Raw genomic sequence first — 25,078 nt, 5'->3', positions numbered from 1 at the left:
TTTACCAACAAAAATATATCTTTTCAGGTTACGAAATGTAATTTTCAGCTCAAGGGCCTTGACAACACTTGATATCGGTATGCTAATGCGTTGAACGACGTACCGCCAACCGCTTGGTCTTCTAAATGATCTTTATATTTTTAAATATCATTTTATAGTAAAAATGGATTGCAACCACACGAACAGCTTCAGCCGAATAATGTTCAAATTTTAGCCCTGTTAATGATGTTTTATTGGTAGGCAGGGGCAAATGTATTGACACATGTCCGTCCAACAGTAGTGCCCGAACTGCACACCATGAAATAAGGGTCATGCTGTCTGTGCATTTGCCGCCGGCTCGTAAGTAGTTGTCTTATGAGAATTAATTAAAATGTTTATAAACTATCATAGATTTCTCACAGATGGCGCGTGTGGCAAAAAGTCGTTAATACTAAAAACAAAGCTCTGCAGCAAGCATGTAGAAAAATTCGTGAGATCTGCTGGTTCGTTTCGAAGTTAGGTTGGGAGTGCGTCAGTCACGGTATAGTGAAGGCGCTGGTTTGAGTGCAGCCAGCGAATATTTTCGTGTGTTCGATTTTTGTATTAATAATCAATAGTTACAATTAAAATATTATTTTGGTTAAGTATTTACAAAAACCAAAAGTCACACTGCATCTGTACTTGTGAATATTCTACACGCACATCCCTATGTCGCTGCTTTTAATAAACCGGCTTCTGATTTTTACCAAATTGACGTGACAGGTGCAATAATTCTTCCAATAACCCTATATTAATGTCAAGGCAGCAAATAAACCAACAAAAGCAGATTCCATATGTATCAGAGTAGCTCAACTCAAACAAATGAATCTAAACTTTATACCTTTCATGTTATGCTCTTTAATCGATTGAATTATTTTTTTAATTTCAGATGAGCGCTATTAACCAAATACCTTATTACTACAGCATAAAGTTTAAATTCTCCATGATCAATTTATGGTACCTACTTCGTAGTTTTATATTGTCTTTAGTAGTTGTATTTGAAATCACTGTGCCTTATTTCTAAACCAATAAGTTCTAAATTGGCGCCTATGAGATCATGAATGCGACCACCAACAAACTCACAGTGTGCAATTAGTCGCCCGAACGCAGTGCTTTTAATGTCTTTATGAACCCTCTTATCCTTAGGGCGGCAATTAAAATACCAATTGAGTTCTCTTTTCACCAATTTGGTATTTTAGGCCTTTGTCGTCTACCTGCAGTTTAATTGACTGTTTGACGATTTTCTATCAATTTTATCATCATTGACCCATTTATACGTCCCGCTGCTGGACACGGGACTCTTCTCAAGAGAGGATGTAGGCCATAGTCAAGTAGAAAGCAGGCGGTGGACTTTACACGTTTTCCGAAGGTTGTGAACCTTCTTCGACGTGCAGGTTTCATCAGGATATTTTCCATCGCCGAAAAGGTCATGGTAAACTTCAAATATTTTATTATTTTATTACATTTGGCGAACTGGTAAAGAAAAAGTATATCATGCAAGATTTTATTTTATAATAAAAAAATCGAGTGACGGGATGAGCAAGGCGTGTGGCTGGTGGAAAGCTACACTGTGCCTGTTTCACTGGAGCTGAATTAGATTCCTTGCAGATAATTATCTAAATTGACGAACGAAAAAAACGAGGCTCATTTGGGAGGTAAAATATCCAATGTGGATTTAGCAAACGTACTGTGTGTTCGTTAGTTGTATCCTTTCCATTCACATCGTTAGCATCTTGAGCCGTTTGCAATATTATAAAAATTTTAGCGTTTGTCATGTTTGATTTCACAGTTATTGTAAAATGAACCAAAGCGAACATAAATGAATTAAGACATAATGTTAAATTTAGGAGTCCTTAAGATTTTATTTAAAAAAATTCATATTTAAATCTTACAGTAAAAATAATTTATTTCATTACTAATTGACAAGAATTTTAGAATGGCATTTTCTTGCCTTAACACGTGATGAAAATGTTGTTACCATTTTAAATAGTGTTATTTGATCCTGATTGACTTTACTGTTTTTTCCCTTCTCGACTACGAGAAAACAACTATCAGAAAAAATCCCAAAGGCAGCCAGCCATAAGTATTGTTTAAAGGTCGTTTCTACTTTTCTTCCCATTCGTTTTTTTGTGAGTGAACATTAATTTTATTTCAGAAAGGCCGTTTTATCTCAATCTCACCTGACGGAAAGTGTTGATGAGAGCTGGGATACTTGCATATAAGATACCTATCGCGTTCTTAGGTTTTCGCGAATTTTACACATTAGAAATTATACTACTTTTTTCGGAACTAAATCGCGTATTATTCTTACCCTTGGTATAAGGGTACATGTGACCAAATATTACGTCCATAAGTCCATATAAATAATACGACCCACATGAAATGTGGGTCTATGTACATAAATATGTCCTATTTAAGCATGAAAAGTTATACTAATTCCGTTCTCAGACTCAACAAACCTCTCTCCTGCAATGTCGTCAATTTACAGATATGGCCTTGTGGCACCAAGGGAGCGATTTGTTTTTTCAAACAAACCAACGACGGGACCTTTACAGTTCCCATAGCTGATCGACTTTAAGAAAAAAAGAATATAAGCGATTTACATCGTATAAGATTGTATAAGTTATCAACCTGTTCTCTTTGCTCTTGGATCTAAGTATCTCTGACCTTGGATCTGATTGGCATGTCTCTGATTGTTGGGTATGCTTTTTTCATGATACTCGGTAACGGGATGAACAAGTCGTGCGTCTGGTAGTAAAAGACGCGACTGCTGCTTCAGAGCTTTGAATCGCAAAGATTTGAGGAACACTGTCACTGCCTCCGTCACCCTGAAACATAAGTTGGAAAGTCCTATGTGGCTGTAATTTGTATTTAATTGTTATACGTGTTACTTTGATTGACTATAACTATCATACCAAATAGGCTATCATACCAAAGGTACGAATTGTACTTTTGGTATGACAAAAGCCAAATCGTCAAACGTGCTCTTATCACACGAAAGTCATAAAATCAATGCCAACTACATGAAATAAATCATGTAATATGTGAAATTGTACAACTTCTAGTTAAGCGTAAAAAATCGACTAATTTCGTTTGTAGAATCTTTTAGCCTTTCTCCTCAAAAGTGGTAATTTCAGATAGGCTTTTATTGCAAGGGTGTGATATGGTTCAAGAATTAATGTTACATCTGTAAAAAGGTAAGTAATGAATGAATTTAAGAGCCGTGATGATATGGCAATATTCTTCGCGCTCAGGTAGGACACACGATGCGTAAATGGGGTATTAGGGATGCTAGTCTAACCCAATGTGACTGCGGTGCCTCAACACAGTCCGTGCAGCACTTCCTGTTGTGCCCTTTGTGTCCTAATACCTGTACGAGGGAAGATCTCTAGGCAGCTACGGATAGCGCAGTCAAGGTAGGGACGTACTATTCAGGGTCAATATAGTCCTAAAATAAAAGAAATATCGACAGTATAAGAACAATGGCAATATTTCAATAAAATAAGAATATTCCCCACATACATGAATGTGAATGCCCCTATATCCTATGCAAATAAACCCCAGCTGATGTGTCCTTATTACACCTATGATGCGAATTATTTTTTTTAAACTTAATTTAAGGGGCGTTACTAAATGGCCACGTTGCTCCATAAAGTTATGACACCTATGAAGAATTCAAAGTACTTACGTATGATTGTATGAGTATTTACATTAAATTTCGTAACATTTGTGCTACTTTCGACGAAGTAACAACCAATACACTGCCACAACAGACAGTTTAGTACATTAGTAGAACAAAATCAAACTACGTAAATTATTTTCAAGTACATATTTATTTCATATGTAAATTAATGCATTTCTTTTAATATAACTACACGCACTTAGTTTAATATCACTTTATATTTCTTAGACATTATTTATAGACGGCAAATTAAATTATGTAAAACTAGATAAATAAAAAAGCTAGATAAATGTGCGTAATAAGTACTATTATACATGAATATGAAATGAGTTGCAAAAGTGCATTACATGGATACAGGATGCGCACTTACGCAATTAATTACACATTTAGAAAAAACTTGTGAAAGTATATGAATATATATTTACTTTGTACAATATGAATTACACACAAGGCCCATCCGTGTGACATAGTTAAAATTAATTACTCTGTACTTATGGGACATTAAAAGTAAAATATACTTAATATAAATGATAAAATTACTGTCCAAGTATGGTAACTGGCTATGGAAGACTGCGACTTCTGGTTTTAATGGTAACAAAAGCTGTTGCTCGCTTATTTTTATTATCATAAGAATGTTTAAAAAAGAAATAATTGAAAAAAGGAACGTGGATGTAAATGACTACAGAAATACATATTATGTACTCACAAAATACACAAAAATATTCATTGTTTCGTAAAAAATAAATTAGGTAATTTGATGCGAAAGATTTCTCTCTTTACACAAAGACTGGACAAAAAAACATATTTAAAAAAACAACGTGGCTATATGTGACTACAGAAATACATATTAAGTACTCGTAATATACACAAAAATATTATTGTTTGGTAGAAAATAAATAAGGTAAGTAGATGCGAATGATTATCTTAAAACAAAGACTGTATTCATCTTCAAATAATATCATCAAACATTTAAAACCTCACCTAACTTAAAACCTTCTTAAAATTAAAAGGAAGACTAAGGATTTTGCTGTATAAGGCACAAAGAATTCTTTATCTCTATTTATACTTTCTTTCATATTACAACAAGTATACATTACCTATAATATGAATTTCAAATTATATATTTACACAAGCGAAAATCTAAATGGAAGTTACATGGTGACTCTAGGTAGTTAAAATGAACTCTACATGGCACTAAGTCCTAAAAGAAATTAATATAATTTATTTCATTACAATTATATACTGTAATAATTATTGGACATTGTCCATTTACAAAACATAGTATACAATACTGCCTCAGATGTCATACGTAAAATGTACATGAATCTTACATAAAAGTAACTTAGAGCTAGGGCAGAAAACACACATAAAATAACCTCAAACAATACATCTTCTCCTTACCAAAAGTTTGTCTGGAAGAAATCATCACTTAACTGTAAAACCACCTGTTTTATTGTATTTGTTTGCTTGTGATTTGCCGGATTTTGCCGGTTTCTATTATAAAATGTATTTAAAGTAATTTAATTGAAAAGACATATTACAAAATTGAAGACTACTTGTTAGATAAAGATGTATAGAAAGACGACATGGCTCTAGATTCCACACCTTGATTCAAAGTGCGTCGCATTTAAGATTATTTGAAAAGAGCAACCCATAGAGTTTCTTGCTCGTTATTCTCAGGGAAGTCAACGCAGTGAATGAGCAGTAGGTTGAAAAATTACGTTTTCAATTACGTGTAAAATTATTTTGCCTATTTTATATTTTTTTTTTTTTTTTTTCGACTTTGAAATACGATATTGGGGACCCTTATGGCCCACAGTATGCAAAGTGGGCGCAGGATAAGGATGTCTAGAGTTTGATTCCCGGGATCACCAATTTGGGAAATGAACTTTTCTGAATTGATTCTGATTTGGGTGGTCTGATCACTGGTCAGTGACTAGGTCTGGCACATTATTACTATTGTGTTATTATTCAGTTTGCCTGCTTGATACTTGAGTGTTTACCGCTGCTGGACACGGTGAATGGCATATGTGTTTTCCACCTAAACGTAATGGAAACCTTTCTCTTAATAATATTTATATCACACATTTAAATGTACTGACCACGCATCATCTCCTATATATCCATGTATACCTGTTTACAATTTATAACTACGCTAGGAACTTCAAATACTCTGTTAGCATTAGACAGCGACATTAATCTATATCACAGATTCCTTATAGAGGAATGGAGAAGTCGTCACCAAGGCCTCCAGGGTTTATCCTCTGGTGGTTGCTTTCTAGTCACTAAGGCGAGAGGGGCGGGCTCGTCTGAAGGTGGAGGTGGGGTGCCCCACCCTGAACTCGCAGGAGAATAACACCTAGGTTCTGATGATGAAGAAGAGGATGCGTCCCGAGGAGAAAGAGGGACGAGCGTGGGGACTGTTCCTAACGTGCTAGCATTAACTCCAGCAGGCAGCACAAGAGCAATGTCGCCGTTGGATAACCTTGTTGGGACCAGACGCACTCCTGAACCGGGACCTGCTGGGAAATAAGCTTTCGTTAGCTATTACGTCAATTACTGGACTATCCCAAAAACAATATACAGAAACTTTTAAACAATATGTTTAGTTTAAAAAAAACAAAAACGCCTCTTGTAATACATTTAGCATTAGGTAGGTGCTGACCAAAAGTATCAAAATGCAGTACCTAACAAGTAAGTATAGTAAAAGAAACATAATATCACACACGTAACGTATCCTTAACACATACGTACCAGATATAAAGATAGTCGAATGCTGACTGGGTGGCTGTACGTCTTCATTATCGGACGGTGGCGTAGGTGCCCCGGCAGGTCTTCCCTGCGTATTCACACAGGCTTCTAGGTGTCTCACCAATCGCCTTTTCAATCCAGCCTCTAATCCTTGATACTTGGAAACTTCCGATACGCAATGTCGGTACCCAGCTCGAAAACGGTCAGGAGACCCAGCGCTTTCTGATCTTAGGCCTTCTAGGTGTTTCACCGTCATTTCTAGTATGTCAGCTTTTTCGAGTTTCGAGTGGCGAGCCGGCTGCAATAGGAAAAACTGTTGTAGGATCTTACACCTTAATAATTACTACTTTTTTTTACAAAAAAAAAAACAACCTCAAAAGTTTGTGGAGTTACATCTATTTGCCAAGTTTTGTTGAAATCTGTTAACGGAAAGTGGGTGAAATCCAATAAATTTTAATCCCCTAATTTGCACTCTTGGAAGTGGAATATTTTCTTCAAATTTGAATGGGACCACTATTGAAGTACCCCCTTTCCAATAAAGAAATAATCCTCGAAATCCGTTCACAAATATCGGAGCAATCGTGTAACATACACACAAAAAAAATACAGTCGGATTGAGAACCTTGGCCTTTTTTTGAAGTCGGTTAAAAAGTTGTTTATAGTCTTTATTTTTTTTTGTTGTTTTATTTTCTAATATACTGTATCAAAAGTATGAAATATAATTTACTGTCCATTTCGCAGACTTTCTTTTTTATGATAAGTACAAAGTGACGATATGACAAAGTCGTGCGCCTGGTGGTAAACGACACGCATGTCCATAACAGTTGGAATGCCACTCAGAGCTTTAAATCGCAAAGATCTGAGGCGCGCTGCCCGTCATCCTGAGCCATAAGTTGAGAATACCCGTGTGCCTTTAATTTCACCAGCACCTAGAGCGTTTCTGAGAAATGACGGTTCAAAATGTCACATCATTTTATCTCTAGGTACAAGCGATATTTGTATTTCCTCGCATTCGAATCGGATTTAGTGCTGAAGCGACATTCGAAGCAGGTCCGAGTTTTCTAGATTTATATAGTCTCGCATTTGAAACGAATACGAATAGGATGCACTGCGCGAACATGCTACCCGTCAAAACCTAAATGCAGCAATGCTCACATTCCCGCTTGGCGGCAGAAATTGGTAAGACTTTATTTTTATAAATTATAACAAAAAAGTGAGCATTCTTGTTTAAAATCTTTAAGCAATACCCGATTGACGCACTACAGTTAAATACTATACAATTAGGTAATCATCACACTTGTCGATAAGGAATCGCACTAAGCTCGCTTTACCTCTACAATAAGAGCAGAAAAGACGTCGTGCGTTTAACATAAGTGGCATGGACATAAAGCTTTTTGTGACCAACTCAAGCAGATTTTGCATTACTATGTGTTGACTTATTGTTTTAATGATGTTGCTATTTCAAAATCATGTCTATACTGACACATAATGTAATAAAACAAGTCCAATTGAGATACAGATTTTTTTGTAGCACTTACGTCTTTCTTCATAGCGTCAAGGATTAGCGCCTTGAGCTCGTTGAGGCAATTGTTGATGCGCGCGCGCCGTCGCTTCTCCATTATAGGCTTATTGCTCTGTAACAAAAAAAACGGTCGATAATTTTTTCAATTACTTTCATGTGTTGACTTTGCAAGGCATAGAATGTTTGTCTCTTTGTTGCAATATGGTCGTTCAAAAGGTTTGTTACGTTAAGTATTTTATACTAAGTATTGCTTCTCTAGTATTTCAAACACTGGAAATACGACCCTAATGGCAGGGACTTGAGTATGATTTCGAGTGCTTTAAACCATACTCAAATACTGACTTGAACATTGAGTAGAGTTCTAGAATACGACCCTTAGATTCCAGTTTCCGAATGTTAAATACTCCACGGACGAGAATAATTAATATACGAGTACACTAAACGATAGATTTTGCTACACATTCAATAACATTTTCTATAAGTGTCTATGTAACACAAAAACAAAATACTACGTATCGGCTTCTCGTATATATCCTTGACTTTAAAGTCCCTGCTCAAGGAGCCAATTTGTAGATACGCAATAAACAAAAGAGCATCGTTAACAGTTCCATTAGAGGCGGAACTGGAAACAACAAAAAAGCATCAGCCACATTGTCACGTGCAAACACATGACATCATGGACCTGTGTCGCGTAGCTAGTGTCTGCTAGGGCTGCTCTAAAGGTTAACCATGTAGCTTGCTGGCACCGACATTCTGTCTTTGTCTGTTACACTTGAAATTGTTAAATAGTAAGCCGGAAAGCATAGTCAATGCCTGCCTATTAACTCTAGCCTATTCTGGGCCGTATATAAGTAAACGGCCCTTTTGGATATGAGTAATTTTTATATATAAAATTAGAAAATCAGCTATTGACAGTAATACAAGGTGTAAAAAAAATACGTAAACATACAAAAGACATGCGCATCCAACTTCCATTTCACCTGATAGAATAGTACCTACATTGTAAATTAAGGCCAGTAAAGAAGGTATTACGAACGAGGCTCTATTAGAAGTTTCCGACCGAGTGTTTTATTTAGGGCATTACAGTCAAGTTAGCCTGCATGCAATCATACTATTTACGTGCAAGTGTGATGAAAAATAATGATAAGATCGACGATGGAGTATGCACACACATTTTTTTTAGTAATAAAATAACTGCGCATTTGGCTTCCATCTCACCCGATAGAGAGTGACGATGAAGCATGCGCACCAAAACAATACCTATTCACTCCCACCCTGTGCTGGCCCAAGTTATACCGGTCAGGAAATAAGTCTGCAGGCAAAGAATTCCGAATCTTCGAGGAAAGCCGTTCGCCATATAAATGTGGAAGCGTAACGCTTCCTGCGAATCCTTGGAATGTCCACGACATAGGGGTGGAACCCCAATCTACATCTGGTCCTCAGACGATGGAAAGGGTAAAGCGGAAATATATACCTATATAGACTAAAAAGTCGTTGAAAAAACCAAAGACAAAGACACGACGCAAGCACATAGAATTCGTGAGATCCGCTGGTTCGTTCCGTGGCTTAGTAGGAATAGCGTCTGCCACGGTAAGCTAGAAGACGTCGGTTCGAATCCAGCCGGCTCGAAGAATTTTTTCTGTGTGTTCGATCTTTGTATTAATAATTATAACAAACTAATGGAGCAATTTCACAAAAAATAATTGAATATCAATTCAATAAAAATTTTATATACCCACCTATATAATTTAATTTCTACTATAATACGTGTACTGCTTACAAACTTATTTGTATAGTGATTAAACAGGCTAAGATCGCATAACAAACTCTACGGGTAGCTTTGAGTAAATAGGTACATATTTGCTCATAGTTGGAGATATCCTTCATTAGCCAGACTCAAGATCCTTACATCTTCACTTGGCGGGGATCGGTTCAAATCGTATCAGAAATAGATATTTTGCTGCTTGTAAAACGGCATTGATTTAATTAATGCTCTTTTTATTATAGATCCGTCGCATGCGTGCGTCAATGGTTTTAAGCCAATTCTCTAATCTATTTTGGTTTCAAAACCAATCGTGTGTCAGCCCTAAAGCCGGCCGCATAGCCGGCAGCCAGTAATTTGCATCCTCTACACGTGTACGTCCGTCTCAGATCTGCGCAAGAGGAACGACCGCTAATCATCATAATTTGTCCCCGTGCCACTGAATTAATCAGTTTTTTTCTAGCTTAACATCCATTTAATTCAGGTGTTAATATGCTATGTCTCTAATTTCAACATACCTAAATCTAAATAATCTAAAATAAATCCTTATTATAGATTATCGTTTTGTATAAACCAATTAGACTGTTCTAGTTCGCGTTCATTCTAATTAACCGACTACAAAAAAGGAGGAAGTTCTCAATTTGACTGTACGTTTATTGTGTGTTTTTTGAAATATATAAATATATATTAGATAACGTCACTGACGTTGATCTGATCCCAAAACAAGTAGCTAAAGCACTTGTGTTATGGAAATACACTGATCCGGATGGGGATCGAACTCGGGACCTCTGAGATGGCGATACCATGAAAGCCGGTATGCAAGCCACTCGACCACTGAGGTCTCTCTACGGTATTTGTGAACCGATTTTGATTATTCTTTTTTTGTTGGAAAGAGGGTACCTCAGTAGTGGTCCCATTTAACTTTCAAGAAAATATTCCACCTTTAAGGGTGGCAAACTAGGGGATGAATAAACATAAAACTTGGCAATAGATGTAATATCACGAACTTTTGAGGTAGGTTTTTTATATTGAATATTTTTCGTAAGAACTTATGACACTCGTCGATCACCAGAATTAAAAATTATGAAGATTTTTTTTTTTGATAATTATCAAAATACTTATCCGACAATTATATAAGCTGGTGTCTCTTTAATTTATGACTAAAAATGAGAAACATTGAAAAAACTAAATAAACACGAAGAATAATGTTAACGAAAACGATTATGTTTGTGACTTTTTTGAGATTGACATTTAACACTTTTGAGTAAGTCTTTAATATACAAATACATAGCACGCCATTGGTAAAGGTAGCAGTACAGCTCCTTGTGAAAGAGTCGTCCAGGGCAGTACTGCCACCTTACCTATTTCTGTCGCCAAGCAGTAATGTTAACATTACTGTGTCCCGGTTTTGAAGGGTGTTGGTGGATATTACAGGCACATGGGACTTATGAACTTATTTCTCAGGGTGTTTGGCGCAGTGCCCCTCAGATCTTTGCGATTTAAAGGTTTGAGTTTCACTGCAACTGTTATGGAAAGGCGTGTACCTTACCATCAGGCGCACGACTTGTTCGTCCCGTCACATACAAAAAAAAAAGAAAATAAAGCATTTTTTGTTCCAATAAATTTTATAAATAACAAAAAAATTATGATAGTCATTAGTCATGAATGATAATGATCACTTCGAACCCTGCACATGACTCATTTTATTATATTTTTAATTATAGTTCCTAATTTGCGTGCTAGTAGTCAGCACTGTCGCTCGTAAGATGCAGTTGGTTCCACTTGGGTTATCATTTGTCACCAAATAAGACGCAGCGGTAGTCATTAGCTCGTGATACACCGGTGCAAGAGCGTGTGCCGCCCAAGGTGAAGGTCGCGGCGTGATCGCGCACGATGGCGACGTGACGCGTCGTCACGCGTTATGCCACCACGTGACCCTATCACGGTTGCTGCAGCGATACTGTTGTTATACATGTTTTGGTATTTGCCGATATGCTACTCTTATCTTGACACTCTAGTGACTCTAGTGTTATTGCGAGTTTCAAAACATTTATGATGAATTTTCGTAAAGTAAAAAAAAAGATGCGTGGCCTTAAGTGATAATAATAATAATAATAACGCACACACTCAACATAGCCGCGCACTAAGGAAACCCTAAGTCGCGGGTGCATTGGACAACCACAAATTACACCCAAACTCACGAGAGAAATAAATGTCGGCCATACAAATATTTCTCCCGGTCCAGGAATCGAGCCTGGGACTTCTGCGTGGCAGTCCGGCATGGTAACCGATCGGGCACGGAAGCAGTTAATAATAGTTGTATTGATATTTATTGTATTTGTTTATTTTATCTTATAGGGTACAAACAGCTTATAGGTAATACAATTGAAATTAAAACAACAATGGTAAGCTATCCAGCACCGCCCAGACAAGCTGAATTTTAGGATACGATGGAACTGACATGTAAAAGGTGAAGAGTACGTCAAGCTTGTCACTTAAGACTTAAATCCAACTCTATGCCGCTTACGATAAGAACGGTCCAAAGTACAAAGTGTCAAGCTTGATATGATCTGTACATTGTACAAAAGTTCGTAAATAAATAAAGAAAGAAGAAACAGTTCCCCGCTGATAGTTGAATAAAATACGCATTGTTAACACAGTCAGTCAAGACTAATAAAACAAGACTAAAATTAAGATAAAAAACACAAATTCGAAATTCGACACTTCAGACAGTTGATAAGTAGGTAATACATGGTAATACACTAACTACTATACTCTGTCCATCCATTTATTTAACTTTTAACATATGTATGCCACCGAAGTTCCGTAATTATTGACATACAACCATAAACAAAAAAAATGCAATACTTCCTGACTTAGACTATTTATTGGCAAAATAGGCACCTTGACGTCGAGTTGCGGACACCAACCCGTTACACCAAGTATCAAGTAGACTATTTTTTTCTATCCTCTAAGCTTCCTGGACTCTTTAATTTTTAAATTTTAGAAAAGAGACATGCTCTTTAACTCCGATATTTATCGAACCAACAGATTATGTAACGAAAGATTATTCAAGTTGATAAATTTTGGTACCTGTCTAATAAATTATAATTAAATTAAATAAATTAAATTATAAATAATTATAATAAATTCTTATTGTTTATTATAATGAATCGTTGGATTCTTCTCCATATGAACGAGAATCATCTTGAGTACACAAATTGTCAAACGCAACATCACGATCCTAATCAGACAATATCTTCTTTTTTGAACTAGCTCACATGCACGATTAAAAACTTCTTCATAAATAAAATCGATTGTTATAAAAAAAATCAGGGAAACGCATTAGAACATCACTAATTGATTAGAATTCGAGCTGCCAAAACTTAAATAAATCGTTGGACGGAGTATAACTGTATAACTACATAAATATGAAGTGCATGTACCTACAGTCTACAGTAAATATAAAATTTGCAAGAAACTTCTACAATAAGGACTGTGCACTTAAATAACTATAGTCTACCTACAATGTTTCTGTAACACAATTCCGATTATTCGCCTTCAAGCGAGGCGGTGGCGGCGCCAGATCGCTTCGATAGCGTACTCGTACACAGCTTAAGAATAGCATCACTTTAAAAAGAAGGCACATACACACATAGTATAGTGTGCTTTATCATAACCAATGATCGGAATAAGGTGTTCCTAATGAGTAGATAAATGTCTATCTTAAAATAAAAGAAATGATATAGAGTAGCTAAAACCACCAAATGTATTACTTTTCGAATTCCGGATTTTCGGAAACAGTTTTACTGCATCGTAAGTTTTACTCAGGAAGCTGAAGTCGGATTTTAAAATAATGTAGTGTTTAGGTTTAAGTGCCACGTAAAATAAAATCTCCTTGTGAAAGAGTTCGACCAGCGAAGTACTCCCACCTTACCTATTTCTACCGTCGCTAAATTACAGGCACGTGGGACTTGTCAACTTTTGTCTCAGGGCGACGGGCGCAGTGGTAGTGCCCCTCAGAACTTTGCGTTTTAAAGTTCAGAGTTGCACTGCAACTGTTATGGACAGGCGTGTTGCTTAAGATCAGGCCCATGACTTGTTCGTCCCGTCACGTAACAAAGGAAATATTTTTTTAATGAGCTATATATAAACGAAAAAGTAATTAATTAATATTAGATGGTTTTAACCCCTCCAAGTCACTCCTTGTATCTATATATCGACAATTTTATCTACTCATTAAGAATATCATATTCCGATCATTGATCATAACAAAGGTTTTATTTAAGTCATCCTGCATTTTCACACAATGATCGTTTTAATGCAAGAGATGTGCGATGTGCATAATCGGCGGTATCAAGTAAAACAATGGCTGGAAAACTTATCTCGCATTCCCTATTATTCATACATACGTATCTTAATGTCCTAAACCCTTACATGCATACGCAGCCATATTTATTTATTATCATTGGAATAGCGTAGATATCGTATCACGCAAAAAGTCGATGACATCATAAATACAATCCTTAGAGCTGTAATTATATAGCTCTAAGCATCATACAGCTCTATTTAATAAGCTCGAGTAGTTCAAGGCAAATGTTTATTTATTGTGAAACGCCCTAAGAAGTTTCCCAGTCGCACTATAGGGTAGGTACATCTAATCCTGCTACATACCTACACTGAGCTTTATACAACACACAAAAGAAAAGGGTCTACTTTAAGGAAAGTGTGTGGACTCCATTTCGTAGGGCTCTTGTACGTGATAATCTATTAACTCCATAAAATAATTTTATACTGTGGACGGGGTTATTTATAAAATACTAACCATCTCAAAAGACTTCATAAACAACAACCTTTATTCCCTGACTTTTTACAAAATATCTTTTGTTTTTACAAATATACCAAAAATAAAGTTTTAACTTTTTGTTGTGCTATCTGACATTTTTTAGATTTGTATTTGGTATTAATATTAAGTTGAAAAGTGCTAGCGTCCTCCCCGATGATTCCTAGCTCCTGCATTTTGTATTTACGCTAGTGTCTTCTTTTGTTATCGCACAGAGTTATCTATCATCTTTTAAAGCGATCTATTTAAATGTTTTTATTTTTCTACGAAAATAAAATCTGATGAATTGTTAAATACCGTAGAACAAAAGTACTTGTTTGTGAAGTACGAATAACCCTGTATATCTATGTACCTAACAATATTAAGCACGTTTGACGTCCGCTGTCCTCATAAATTCGTATAATGACATCGAAGAGCATTACACCGTCTCGCCATACCGTCGTCTTCACTCTAACTTTACTCCACACTTCGTTTACGTCACATGCCATTTTCACCACACGCTATTTGCGATACACGTCGCCATTTCCTTCGAGGATGAAGGCACGTGGACACGTACATAGGCAGCAACCTTTATTTCATGTTCTACCCACACACACCTACACCTAGAGAGTCGTGGGCTTAATATGTTATGAGAATAAGTACTGACGTCACAGCATATTTAAATTCTAAATCATCCTTGGAAAACCTTAGAACCGAGACTAATATAGGTAATATTAGCAGTAGTCATAGAAAACTAATACAGATACTTGCCTACATTTTAGAGTTTAAAAATTGTATTTGAAATGATGCATTTTTTAAATCTACTTATTTTTTATTGAGGCTTTAGCCACCTTGAGCGACTATGTCAGCCTCATAGGAGGAATACTGGATTCCCTACTCAAGAGACATGTTCAAAAACTTGTACAAGTTTAGAGCTCTAATACATACAGGCTCTCTGAGCCAACAATTAATTTGTCCATTGCTTAAACTTACATTCCCAAATATTGTATCTGTCAGGGTGACATAGGGCAGAGGGAATCCATTGGAGCTTTAGACGCACACTTCTGCGGTGTATGTTGTGGATCAACTGGAGAGCCTCATAGGCTATCGGCATACCTCTATGACCCGAGACACACCGAGCCAAGTGCTGCAGAGTACTCTTTGAGTCAGTTAGAATAACAACTGACTGCTCATTTGACAATTGATCAACTACATACCGTAACGCTTCTTTGATGGCAATAATCTCTGCTCTCGTAATGCGTATGTCATTGTGTGCCCTCCACATGTAAGATGAACTGAGCATCCAGAAGGGCAACTCCAACACCACGTAACGACTTAGAACCGTCTGTATATATCTTATATTTTAGAAACCAGTATAATCTTTTGATAACATAAACAGTGCGGAATTTCTTAGTTGGTAATCATAGGAACTGCGCTTGGTTTCTTTATTGTAACGGGTTTTATCGACAATACAACTATTATCCATGGCAGCAACCCAGAACTCCAGGGAATACATTCCAAGTTTTGGTTCTTCAAAAACTTCTATGTCTCCGAACTCAGTGTAACTTTTGGCAACAATGGAAAAGTTGGTTTCACTGAAGCTATTGCGCCGTGCTATTAAGTTTTGAAAAACCTTTACAATATTTTTATTGGAACCATTATGTAGTCCGGACAAAAACCGACAGCCTAACCAATAACGTTGAACAGATAGGGGCGGCAGAGAGAATTCACTCTCCATAGCGTAGACTGGGATGCTACATATAAATCCTCCGCAGATTCTAAGCGTTTGATTTTGTAATATCTAGCTATCTACTAGATATCTAGCTTTATTAAGTGGGTTTTGGCACAACCACCATATATGAATCCACCAAAATCTTATTTACTTCTAAGAAGAGAAATGTATAGTCTACGTAAACATTGGATTTGGATTCTGAAATAAACAGCCCAATACTCTCTAATATAGTCACCATGAGCTTAATAGCAGATTCCAATTTATCAACTGCATTTAATAAATTACCTTTCTCTACTGTCTTATAGAATACAAAATCATCTGCATATTGAGAAATACTAACATTTTTAATAGTATTTCCAATGTCCATGGTGGCTATATTAAATAGCAAAGGATGAGTAGGGTCTATCTGAGCCAGTCCCCTGTGAGTGTGCCTGATGTAGAGTTCTTTCTCGCCTTTTAAGTTAATTCTACATCTTCTATATGATAAAAAGTTCCATAAACATCTACATATGTTTGAGCTGATACCTACTTGTTTTAAAATATTAACCATAGAATTTACATTTATGTTATAATATGCGTTATCTATGTCCATGAAACAAGATATAGTGGGTTCTTTCTTACTAAATCCTAGCTGAATGACTGATGAAATAACGGCTAAATTATCCAGACAAGACCGGCCACGTCTGAAGCCAGTAGCTGCATCAGGTAATAAACCGCGGCTCTCCACAAACCAGTCAATTCGTCTCATAAGGACCAGCTAAAAGATTTTACAAGGGCAAGACATAAGCGATATAGGACGCAGAGATGATGGAGACCCAGGATCCCTTACCTGACTTAGGAATAGGTATTATAAGAACATCCCTCTATTGTTCTGCAACTACACACTTCTTAAAATTACATTAAATATGTTAACTAGCATTGCTTTAGCAACCATTAGCAAATTAGAAATCATAGAATACGAAATGTTGTGGACAAAAATTCTTTCCATGCCTTAGAAGATGCACATTTGATTAATTGATCGACTTGAGAAATTTTATTTTGCAACATGACAAGGTTATTTGGAGTAGGGTTACGTCTCAATGTGGCTAATGCCAGTCGTATTCAAGTCGTATAGAAAAAAAAAATATAGTTGCAATTATACATTTAACATCCCATGATGTTCGTTACATTACATGACTACGCAGTCAATTCCCAAAATGCTTCGAAATGCTATCGATAACAGCAAAATCTCGTCGGTGTTTTGGGCGAAAAATTAAATTTTAAAAGTTAAACTTAATTAAAACCTAAATTAAATATTAAAACTTAAACTTAATTAAAACTAAAATTTAATTTTAAATCAGGACAAAAATATTTTAAAACTGTCGTGAAAAAGTAAAACATGCTCCCCTGAATTTTTTTTCAAAATAGCGCTTTCGCCCTTTCTACAAACCGACTTTTTGCGCGTGATGTACGGCACTGTAAAGGCCTGGCTGCACAGTGGTACAAACTAATAAACGTGAAACGATGTGTAAGGTAAAACGGAAACGTAAAATAGTAAAACAATTACGCGTCTGGCATCCAATCGCGTGGTTGGCATATTCACTATCAATAAAGTTTGTCTGTGTAGATGAGTCTTTAGTCATCAGTGATGATGTAGATTTTACGTAACGCTTGGCGGACGAATTTGGCGCCTGGCGTCTTATCTACCGCCGTCGGTCGCCACTGGTTTTGATGACACGTGCCCGCTGCGCTTTTCCAACCGGTGACACATTTTCCGACACAACTATCGGTACCGAACACGTATAAAACACATTTACGTAATTTGCAGTGAAATAAGTGGACGATATTGTCAAAGTCGCGGGCCGTAGTTGGATGCGACTAGCATAGAATTGTGGTAGATGCCACAAGCTACGTGTGGTCTATATTCCGCAATGGATTTGTAGTTAGAAGATCAACCTTCAATACAATAATACAATACAAATATACTTTTCACCTTACTAACTCGGAAAGGCTTTCTTTTTCATTAGAAATCTGCGCGCAAAAGCGCTTCTTGCACGCCTAGCGTGGAAGGGAAAGGTTTTTGAAATTCGAAACTGACGATGGAATGTGGTGCACCCTTAGAGGATGCAAAAAAAAACTAAGGTGCTCCTAACTATTTCCTTCGATGAAAAAAAAACATAATGACACGTTCAACCACGCGATTTGTCGTACATTATTAATTAAGTAATTTAGATCCGTTGGTATATTTTATTCTTAATTATGGTTGATATTAAATTGACCACGATAACTAATTATGTTTATTAAATTATTTTAATTCGTCGAAGAATTAAAATAATTTCAATAGTCACTCAAAATTATAACCACAAGTAAGAATAAAAATTGATGAGATGCAAATTCAGAACGCGTCCGAAGATATTTTTTTTTGTTTTGACTAAAAAAAATAGTGGTACGTTCCAAAACGCGATTCGTCTTATACATAAGACGAATCGCATTAAGTATATATATATATATATAATATTAATCCGTTGTTATATTTTATTCTTATTATTATTGACTTTAACTGACAGCGATAACAATCATTTTGTTTTATTGGATTATTTTATTTAATTTGTCGAAGAACTAAAATAATTTCTTTAACCTATCTTTAACTACATAAAATTATAACACAAAGAAGAAGAAAACGTATGTGGTGTAAATTCAGAACACACCCAAAACTAAACTTATTTTTTTCAAATTTTCATTATAACCATTTCAATTCCAATACTTTGGATTGAATTGTACTATAATAAATTGAAAAGAAACAAAACATGAGCGAGTCTAAGTCTAGCGGAGATGAAAAACTGATTTGTTATAGTTAAAATTATTTTTCTTTCATTTACCATTGTCCTCGCTATAGTGAGGTGAAAAGTTGTGTGTTTCGCTCGGCAGCTAAGTTGTTTTGCATCTCGTGCCTTGAAACCCTCACTAACCTCAGGATACAATTTTTTAACCAATTTCAATCTTGGACTCCTTGGCTTGCTCAAGTATCAATACAAACACTCGCGCCAAACAACAACTTTTGCACACAAGAACAAATACACAACAGACAAAGCCAACGAATTAATTTAAAGATATACTATATATATATGTTTTACAGAAAGGGTGTAAGCGCCATTTTGAAAAATTTTTCAGGGGAGTGTGTTTCAGGTTTTCACGTTTTACGTCCCCTTAAAAATTCAATTTTAAACCTTAAACTAAAAACAAGACGTAAATATCTTACAACAGTCGTGAAAATCTAAAACATAAAAAATGGCGCTTTCAACAGAACACCAGCGACGAGGCCGCAAAAAAATGCTGCTAAATACGAACATAAATCACAATATTTTTTAGACGTGTGGGAAAAGCTTAGGTGATCGTCTTTCTCTTTATTGATATTTATTGTGAACGAATGGATTTTATAACTCTGTGTTGTCCGCCGTCTACCCTTTCAGGGCACCATTTAAAAAACCACGTACCCAAATTCCTTATATAGTCACACGTTTTTCGTGATCATTCAAAATGCATGCAGGTGACTTGCTGAATATGGACAATTACAATCTAGCCTTTTATGCTCCCTAAAACGACTTTCATATTAGCAAACAAAGTGCGCTTTTATTCTTTGAATGTCTGTTGATATATATTGTTGTCCTCATTATTATTTACGAAAGTTCAAGGAAAATATTGCGTGCATATAATTCACATCCAATTAGGTGTCGTACCCATGGTAGGGGAACAAGTCCAGACGGTTATTTTCCGCAGCCTGGCACGCGCCCAGCCCTGGTGCCCACATAACTCTCAGGCAGCTGTATGTAAATGCATGCGTTAAATATATACGCTGGTATCTCGTTTGGAGGACATCCACGCCTATCTATGTGCCGTAGCCGCAGCCGCCGCCGCTCCTCGCAATTTGATTAACGAGAATGCGCCCTTTAAATTAAATTACACTCTTCGCATTCCCTTCTATAATTTCCTACATCACAGAGCACGACAACTAGTGATTAGCTTCAATGCTCTACAAGGAAGCATTTATTAGTGATGATAATACGTAAACACCTACACGCGAAAACAACATGCAAACTGATACAAGTTGCCGCTTATCGCTATCGCATCTAGTGGCTACAGTTTATCAATTTCTGTCAAGTGCCACTTCCCAGTAGTTTAGTTGGAAAATACGATTTTATAAGCAAAACAGGGACGTTATGTAACGATGCTAGTTTTGCATGCCAACGAATGTTATAGCTGAGTTAACTATCATGTGTTGTTAAATGGCTACGTAGTTAATTTCCTAAATACTGTGTAATGCAATCGATAATACTAAGATATTAATTTAATGAGGATTCTTAAGGAAATATCATCAGTATAATTTATTAGAGAATATTAGCAAATGTGGCAGTGCGTCTACACACGCGTGGCAGACCGTCGCGGCTCGCGTGGCTTGCCAAAGCGTGGGAGCGGACGGCGCACTTCCGGCACGCGAGCTATCGCACGTGAGCCAATGGATACGGCATTATTATGACTAATCTATTGTAAGAGCGTTTTTGTGTCAGTCCGGCGCGTGATACGATAGTTATCACGTAATCAACAATTACTCTCGTAACAATATAAATTAACACGCACAGTTTAAAACAAGAGCATGTTGTGGGTTGAACAGTCAAGACAATCGTGATTACAGCTCTAGACGTAATTCAAGATATGATTTATCTTGATGATTTCCATATTCGATTGCTAATTGCTTGCCAGCCCACACCGATCGGTGTTCGATCTTTAATCTTAAGACGATAAAGCATCGAGTCTGACGCCTTAGCTGCTGGGTTGTGGGCGCATGAGTGCATGGGCGCTGGCGGCGGCGTGGGCGCGTGGGCGGGTGCCGAACACGCGAGCCGCCGCGACTAATCCGGCGGCAGCGATGTTTATCATTCGATGATGGATCGTCGGCGTCTTAATAGCTTCCTCTAGTCGCCTGCGCCGCACGTTTGTACATTACGGCTTGCACAGACACGAACATTCATCTCTACCTTACGCTTTGCTATCAGGTTTTTACAAGTTTGTATAATTTAGTAAAACTTTGTTTAAGTGACCAATGAGATTATGACTTAGAAGTCTTATACGAAATCTTGTACTATATCGATTCGAATTCGAAGTCAATTACGATTTGCAAAATAACATATCTCGCGTTTGTAACTTTCACCTTGACGATTGTCGATTTTTCCATCATGAGAATGTCAATCATTGCGAACAGATTTTGGTTTGTTGATATCAACAGAACGACATGACTTTGTAACAACGTCGTAATTTCTCTGTCCAGATGTTCCGATTGTAATCAAAACCGCAGCTATTTCGAGCGTTCTAAATTGAAATTCGAGTGTAATTTCAACACGATGGAATTGTTGAGGATCCTCAGGGCGCTCGTGTGGGTGGAGGGGCGCGTTCCCACGACAATTAGCTGGTGCCTACGTTCGCCCACGCGCCCCGCCGCCGCCGGCAGCCATCGTCGCCGCTTGACTCACACCACACCGCTGCCGGTCTACGCAGCGCGTCTAGACTGACAGGGCTGCCAAGCGCTCAATTTAACAAAACAAATAATAACAAAACCCCGACATAATCAACGTCCCATCTAGTCAAAGCGATAATGTCATAAAATCTCGACTTTATTAGCTTTGAAAAGAATTAAAAGTGAATTTCCCTTACATCATCCGTCTCGATATCTCTTAGGTGACTTACAATAATAATCAATGTATTCTTTTTATTTTGATAATGTTACTTTGCACTGAGACTTTTCTATACAAGGATTGGTAGTTTAGTAATTATAAACGGGATTTGTCGACCCTATATTTTGCTACCTACATCCATAATTGTTAAGTGACCACAATCGGTTAGATGGAGCAGTCGCCGCGCCGGCTTGATCCGCGAAGTGGGTGGCAGTTTATTGGACATCATTTGGCATTACTTACTTGCTGACGGCTGTACCACGCCAATTGAAAGTGTTCACTGACTTGGCTGTAGGTATATATACATTGCTTGCTATATACTACTGAGAACATCTTGGCTGCATCAATAGTTAACAAGTCCCATGTCCCTGTTGTTTCATCAGCACTCTTAGCCTTCAAAACCGGAACGCAATAACGCATACATTACTGCTTGGTGACAAGCTGTGAAATAAATACTCTACTTTATGCTGAAATATTGTATGCTTGCCGTCGTAATAAATGGTGTACTGGATTAAGAAAATTTTTTATTAGTATGTCGGTTTTAGTAGCAGTAGAGCTCCTTGTGAAAGAGTTCGTCCGGGGAAGTACCCCTTACCTATTTCTGCCGCCAAGCAGTAATGTGAGCATTACTGTGTTCCGGTTTGGAAGGGAAGGGTGCTGGTGAAATTACAGGTACATGGGACTTGTCAACTTATGTCTCAGGGTGACGGGCGCAGTGGCAGTGCCCATAAGATCTTTGCGATTTAAAGCTCTGACATGGCACTGCAACTGTTATGGATGGACGTGTCGCTTACCACCAGGCGCATGACTTGTTCATCTCGTCGGTTAGTATTACAAAAATTAAAAACAAAAAATCTAAAAACTGACTATAAATAATATACATAATATAGTATCGATGATAATATATGCAATATAACATTTTTCACAACACGTTAAAAGAATTGAAAATGTCTGGCTCAGAAATGCACAAATTGTAAAGATTGTGTTAGTATATTATAAAGGATTTACAAATACACAAGAAGAATTTCTCTCACGCGGACAGAGTCGTGACCGTTGGATTTGGCAAGCCGCTAAATAGTCGGCTCGACGTGGATGCATTATCAGCGATTGTGCTCGTTTCTTTGTAGACTTACATATTATACTGCAAAGTGATCTTTATTGCTCAGATAGTAATAGATATAATGTGTTTGCAATCTACGTATATACTTCTATAGGATAGACACCGTTGTCAAAAACACCTGATTCGTCAAAATGATTTAAAAAAGAAACTGACGCGTATCTGGCGCACACAGACGATTGTACTAAATTAAATCTCTTTTTTTTACATTTTACACAAATTATAATTAAAAAAATAACTAATATGTGTTTAGGTCACATTATTATTGATAGACAACCCTTTTTACACCTTACAAACAAAAAATAATGTCTCAATATTTTTATTCTTTACTATATTACCACGTCTCACAGAAAGGTTATATGCTAACAAAATTATATTCATTTCAATTTGAATTTATACGCAATGTACCTACTTACCGATCGACCGTCACCCGATACATTTCAAAATTTTTCTTACCATCATACGTTCATGGAAAAACGTTGTCTGTGCATACTTGTATTCATTAATGTTGTAGAAAGTAATTAATTTACCTATTTTATGTCATTAGTAGCAAAACAAAATTTAAAAATCTAAAGATATTAATTGCATCGTCGATCGAGTTGCTGCCGTACGTGCGGCTCACTCGTTAATGTCTTTTGTATGAAGAAGAACGCAATTAATTAAAATTTTACTAGAATCATAAATTTGCCAAGATATTTAATTATTTTTAAAAAATGTGTAATATTAAAATAATTATTAAATCGACCGCGGTTACTTCGTTAATCTTAATCTGCTATTTAATTTAATGACTGGGGAACAAAATTAATAATAGTCTCGTAATTACTTGTAAATTATTTATTAGTTTCGATTATGCTAATAAAGGTTAGAAGATAATCTGGTTTAATAATTCAATTAAGTCGGACTTGACAGGTATGGAGGTTGAGAATGAGAACCTATGGTGTCATGATTTTTTTTATATATTTAACCCGGGAACCCCTCATGACGGTCCTCCTAATGGAAAGTATTTCAGTTATCCATAAACATTTGCGATGTTATAAAACTATCTATATTGAGATTTATCTCTTTGCATAGCCATATATGAATAGGAAAAGCATACATAATAGTGGTTTGAATCCAGAACACAATACTTTAGGTACAACACGGTACTTTGCGTTAGAACTTAGAGCGATGGTATTTTTATACCCAGGCGGGTTCTACACAGATAACTCACCGCTATATATCTTTTAAGTCAAATAAAACTAATTGCAGATATTGCGAAAATTGTATACTGCACTGCGCAAGATTTCCCTTAATCTAACCATACAAACAATAAAAGAATATAATCAGCTTACCCTTCGGCTGTCCGCCGGCGGCTTCTTCTCCGGCGCGCTCATATTCGCTCCCGCCTGCGGGCTACCCACACCGGTCACCATGTTAATGCTACACACCTCTTCTGCTAACAGTCACTGCATAATCAACTTCCTAATGTTCAAATAAGTATCTTCACTCACTGTCCAAAAAATACAAAGTATCTTAATTTTTTAATCTTAATATTAAAATTGTTGACGACCTCGAAGCGAAAAAATATAGAGATGAATTTGATTTAGATGTAAATGAGTTTTTCAAATAAATTCGCCTAGCCGGCTCGTAATATTGAGATGTAATAGAGCCCGCGTGTCAGGCGAACGACAGGCGTACGCTGCGGTCGGTAGTCGTCGCGCGACTGTCGCGCGGTCGGCGGCTCGCGTGGCTTGCGGCGGCGCCGCCGCTGCCGCTAGGCCGGGGCGGAGACGCTGTAGCGGCACGCGACCGCATCACGAAGAGGCGGCGGCGGAGGCCTGAAGTGTGCCTCCTATGGGGTTTCCACGCTTGTTCATTTCAGTGCAGACTAGATGAGACACTTCTTTAAATCGCGTTTACACTTTTAGTCATATATCTCTACAATACATCAACAACGAGTTGGAGCAGTTGCGAAATCTGTATATTAG

The 25,078-nt window shown here is 36.9% G+C and overlaps 1 protein-coding gene across 2 annotated transcripts; it reads right to left on the bottom strand.

Annotated features, from left to right (window-relative positions):
• Window positions 1–5,392: 5,392 nt before the first annotated feature.
• On the bottom strand, window positions 5,393–24,807 carry LOC113235627 (protein hairy-like). Of its 2 annotated transcripts, none has more exons than XM_026471408.1 (4): window positions 24,443–24,807; window positions 7,990–8,085; window positions 6,455–6,749; window positions 5,393–6,219 (listed from the first exon to the last, which is right to left on the bottom strand). In XM_026471408.1, exons 1-4 carry the CDS (start codon window positions 24,521–24,523, stop codon window positions 5,939–5,941), a joined length of 753 nt encoding a protein of 250 aa, XP_026327193.1. In that variant the 5' UTR covers window positions 24,524–24,807; the 3' UTR covers window positions 5,393–5,938. The 2 variants fall into 2 exon arrangements, with proteins under 2 accessions (XP_026327193.1, XP_026327192.1); XM_026471407.1 differs by having other exon boundaries at window positions 5,393–6,222; window positions 24,443–24,803.
• Between the last annotated feature and the right edge of the window lie 271 nt (window positions 24,808–25,078).

Source organism: Hyposmocoma kahamanoa, unplaced genomic scaffold (genome assembly GCF_003589595.1).
Source record: "Hyposmocoma kahamanoa isolate Upper Pololo Valley unplaced genomic scaffold, ASM358959v1 88, whole genome shotgun sequence".
Lineage (NCBI taxonomy): Eukaryota > Metazoa > Arthropoda > Insecta > Lepidoptera > Cosmopterigidae > Hyposmocoma > Hyposmocoma kahamanoa.
Note: the sequence above shows the minus strand (reverse complement) of the source record. Positions and strands in the feature narration are given on the sequence as shown.

What these genes read in the sequence shown, in the direction of transcription:
- LOC113235627 (XM_026471407.1), bottom strand. Translation starts at nt 24,523, where the DNA reads ATGGTGACCGGTGTGGGTAGCCCGCAGGCGGGAGCGAATATGAGCGCG. An exon ending in TTGACGCTATGAAGAAAGAC is followed by an intron (nt 6,750 to 7,989) that starts GTAAGTGCTACA and finishes TTCCTATTGCAG; the next exon opens with CCGGCTCGCCACTCGAAACT. An exon ending in TTCGACTATCTTTATATCTG is followed by an intron (nt 6,223 to 6,454) that starts GTACGTATGTGT and finishes CTTATTTCCCAG; the next exon opens with CAGGTCCCGGTTCAGGAGTG.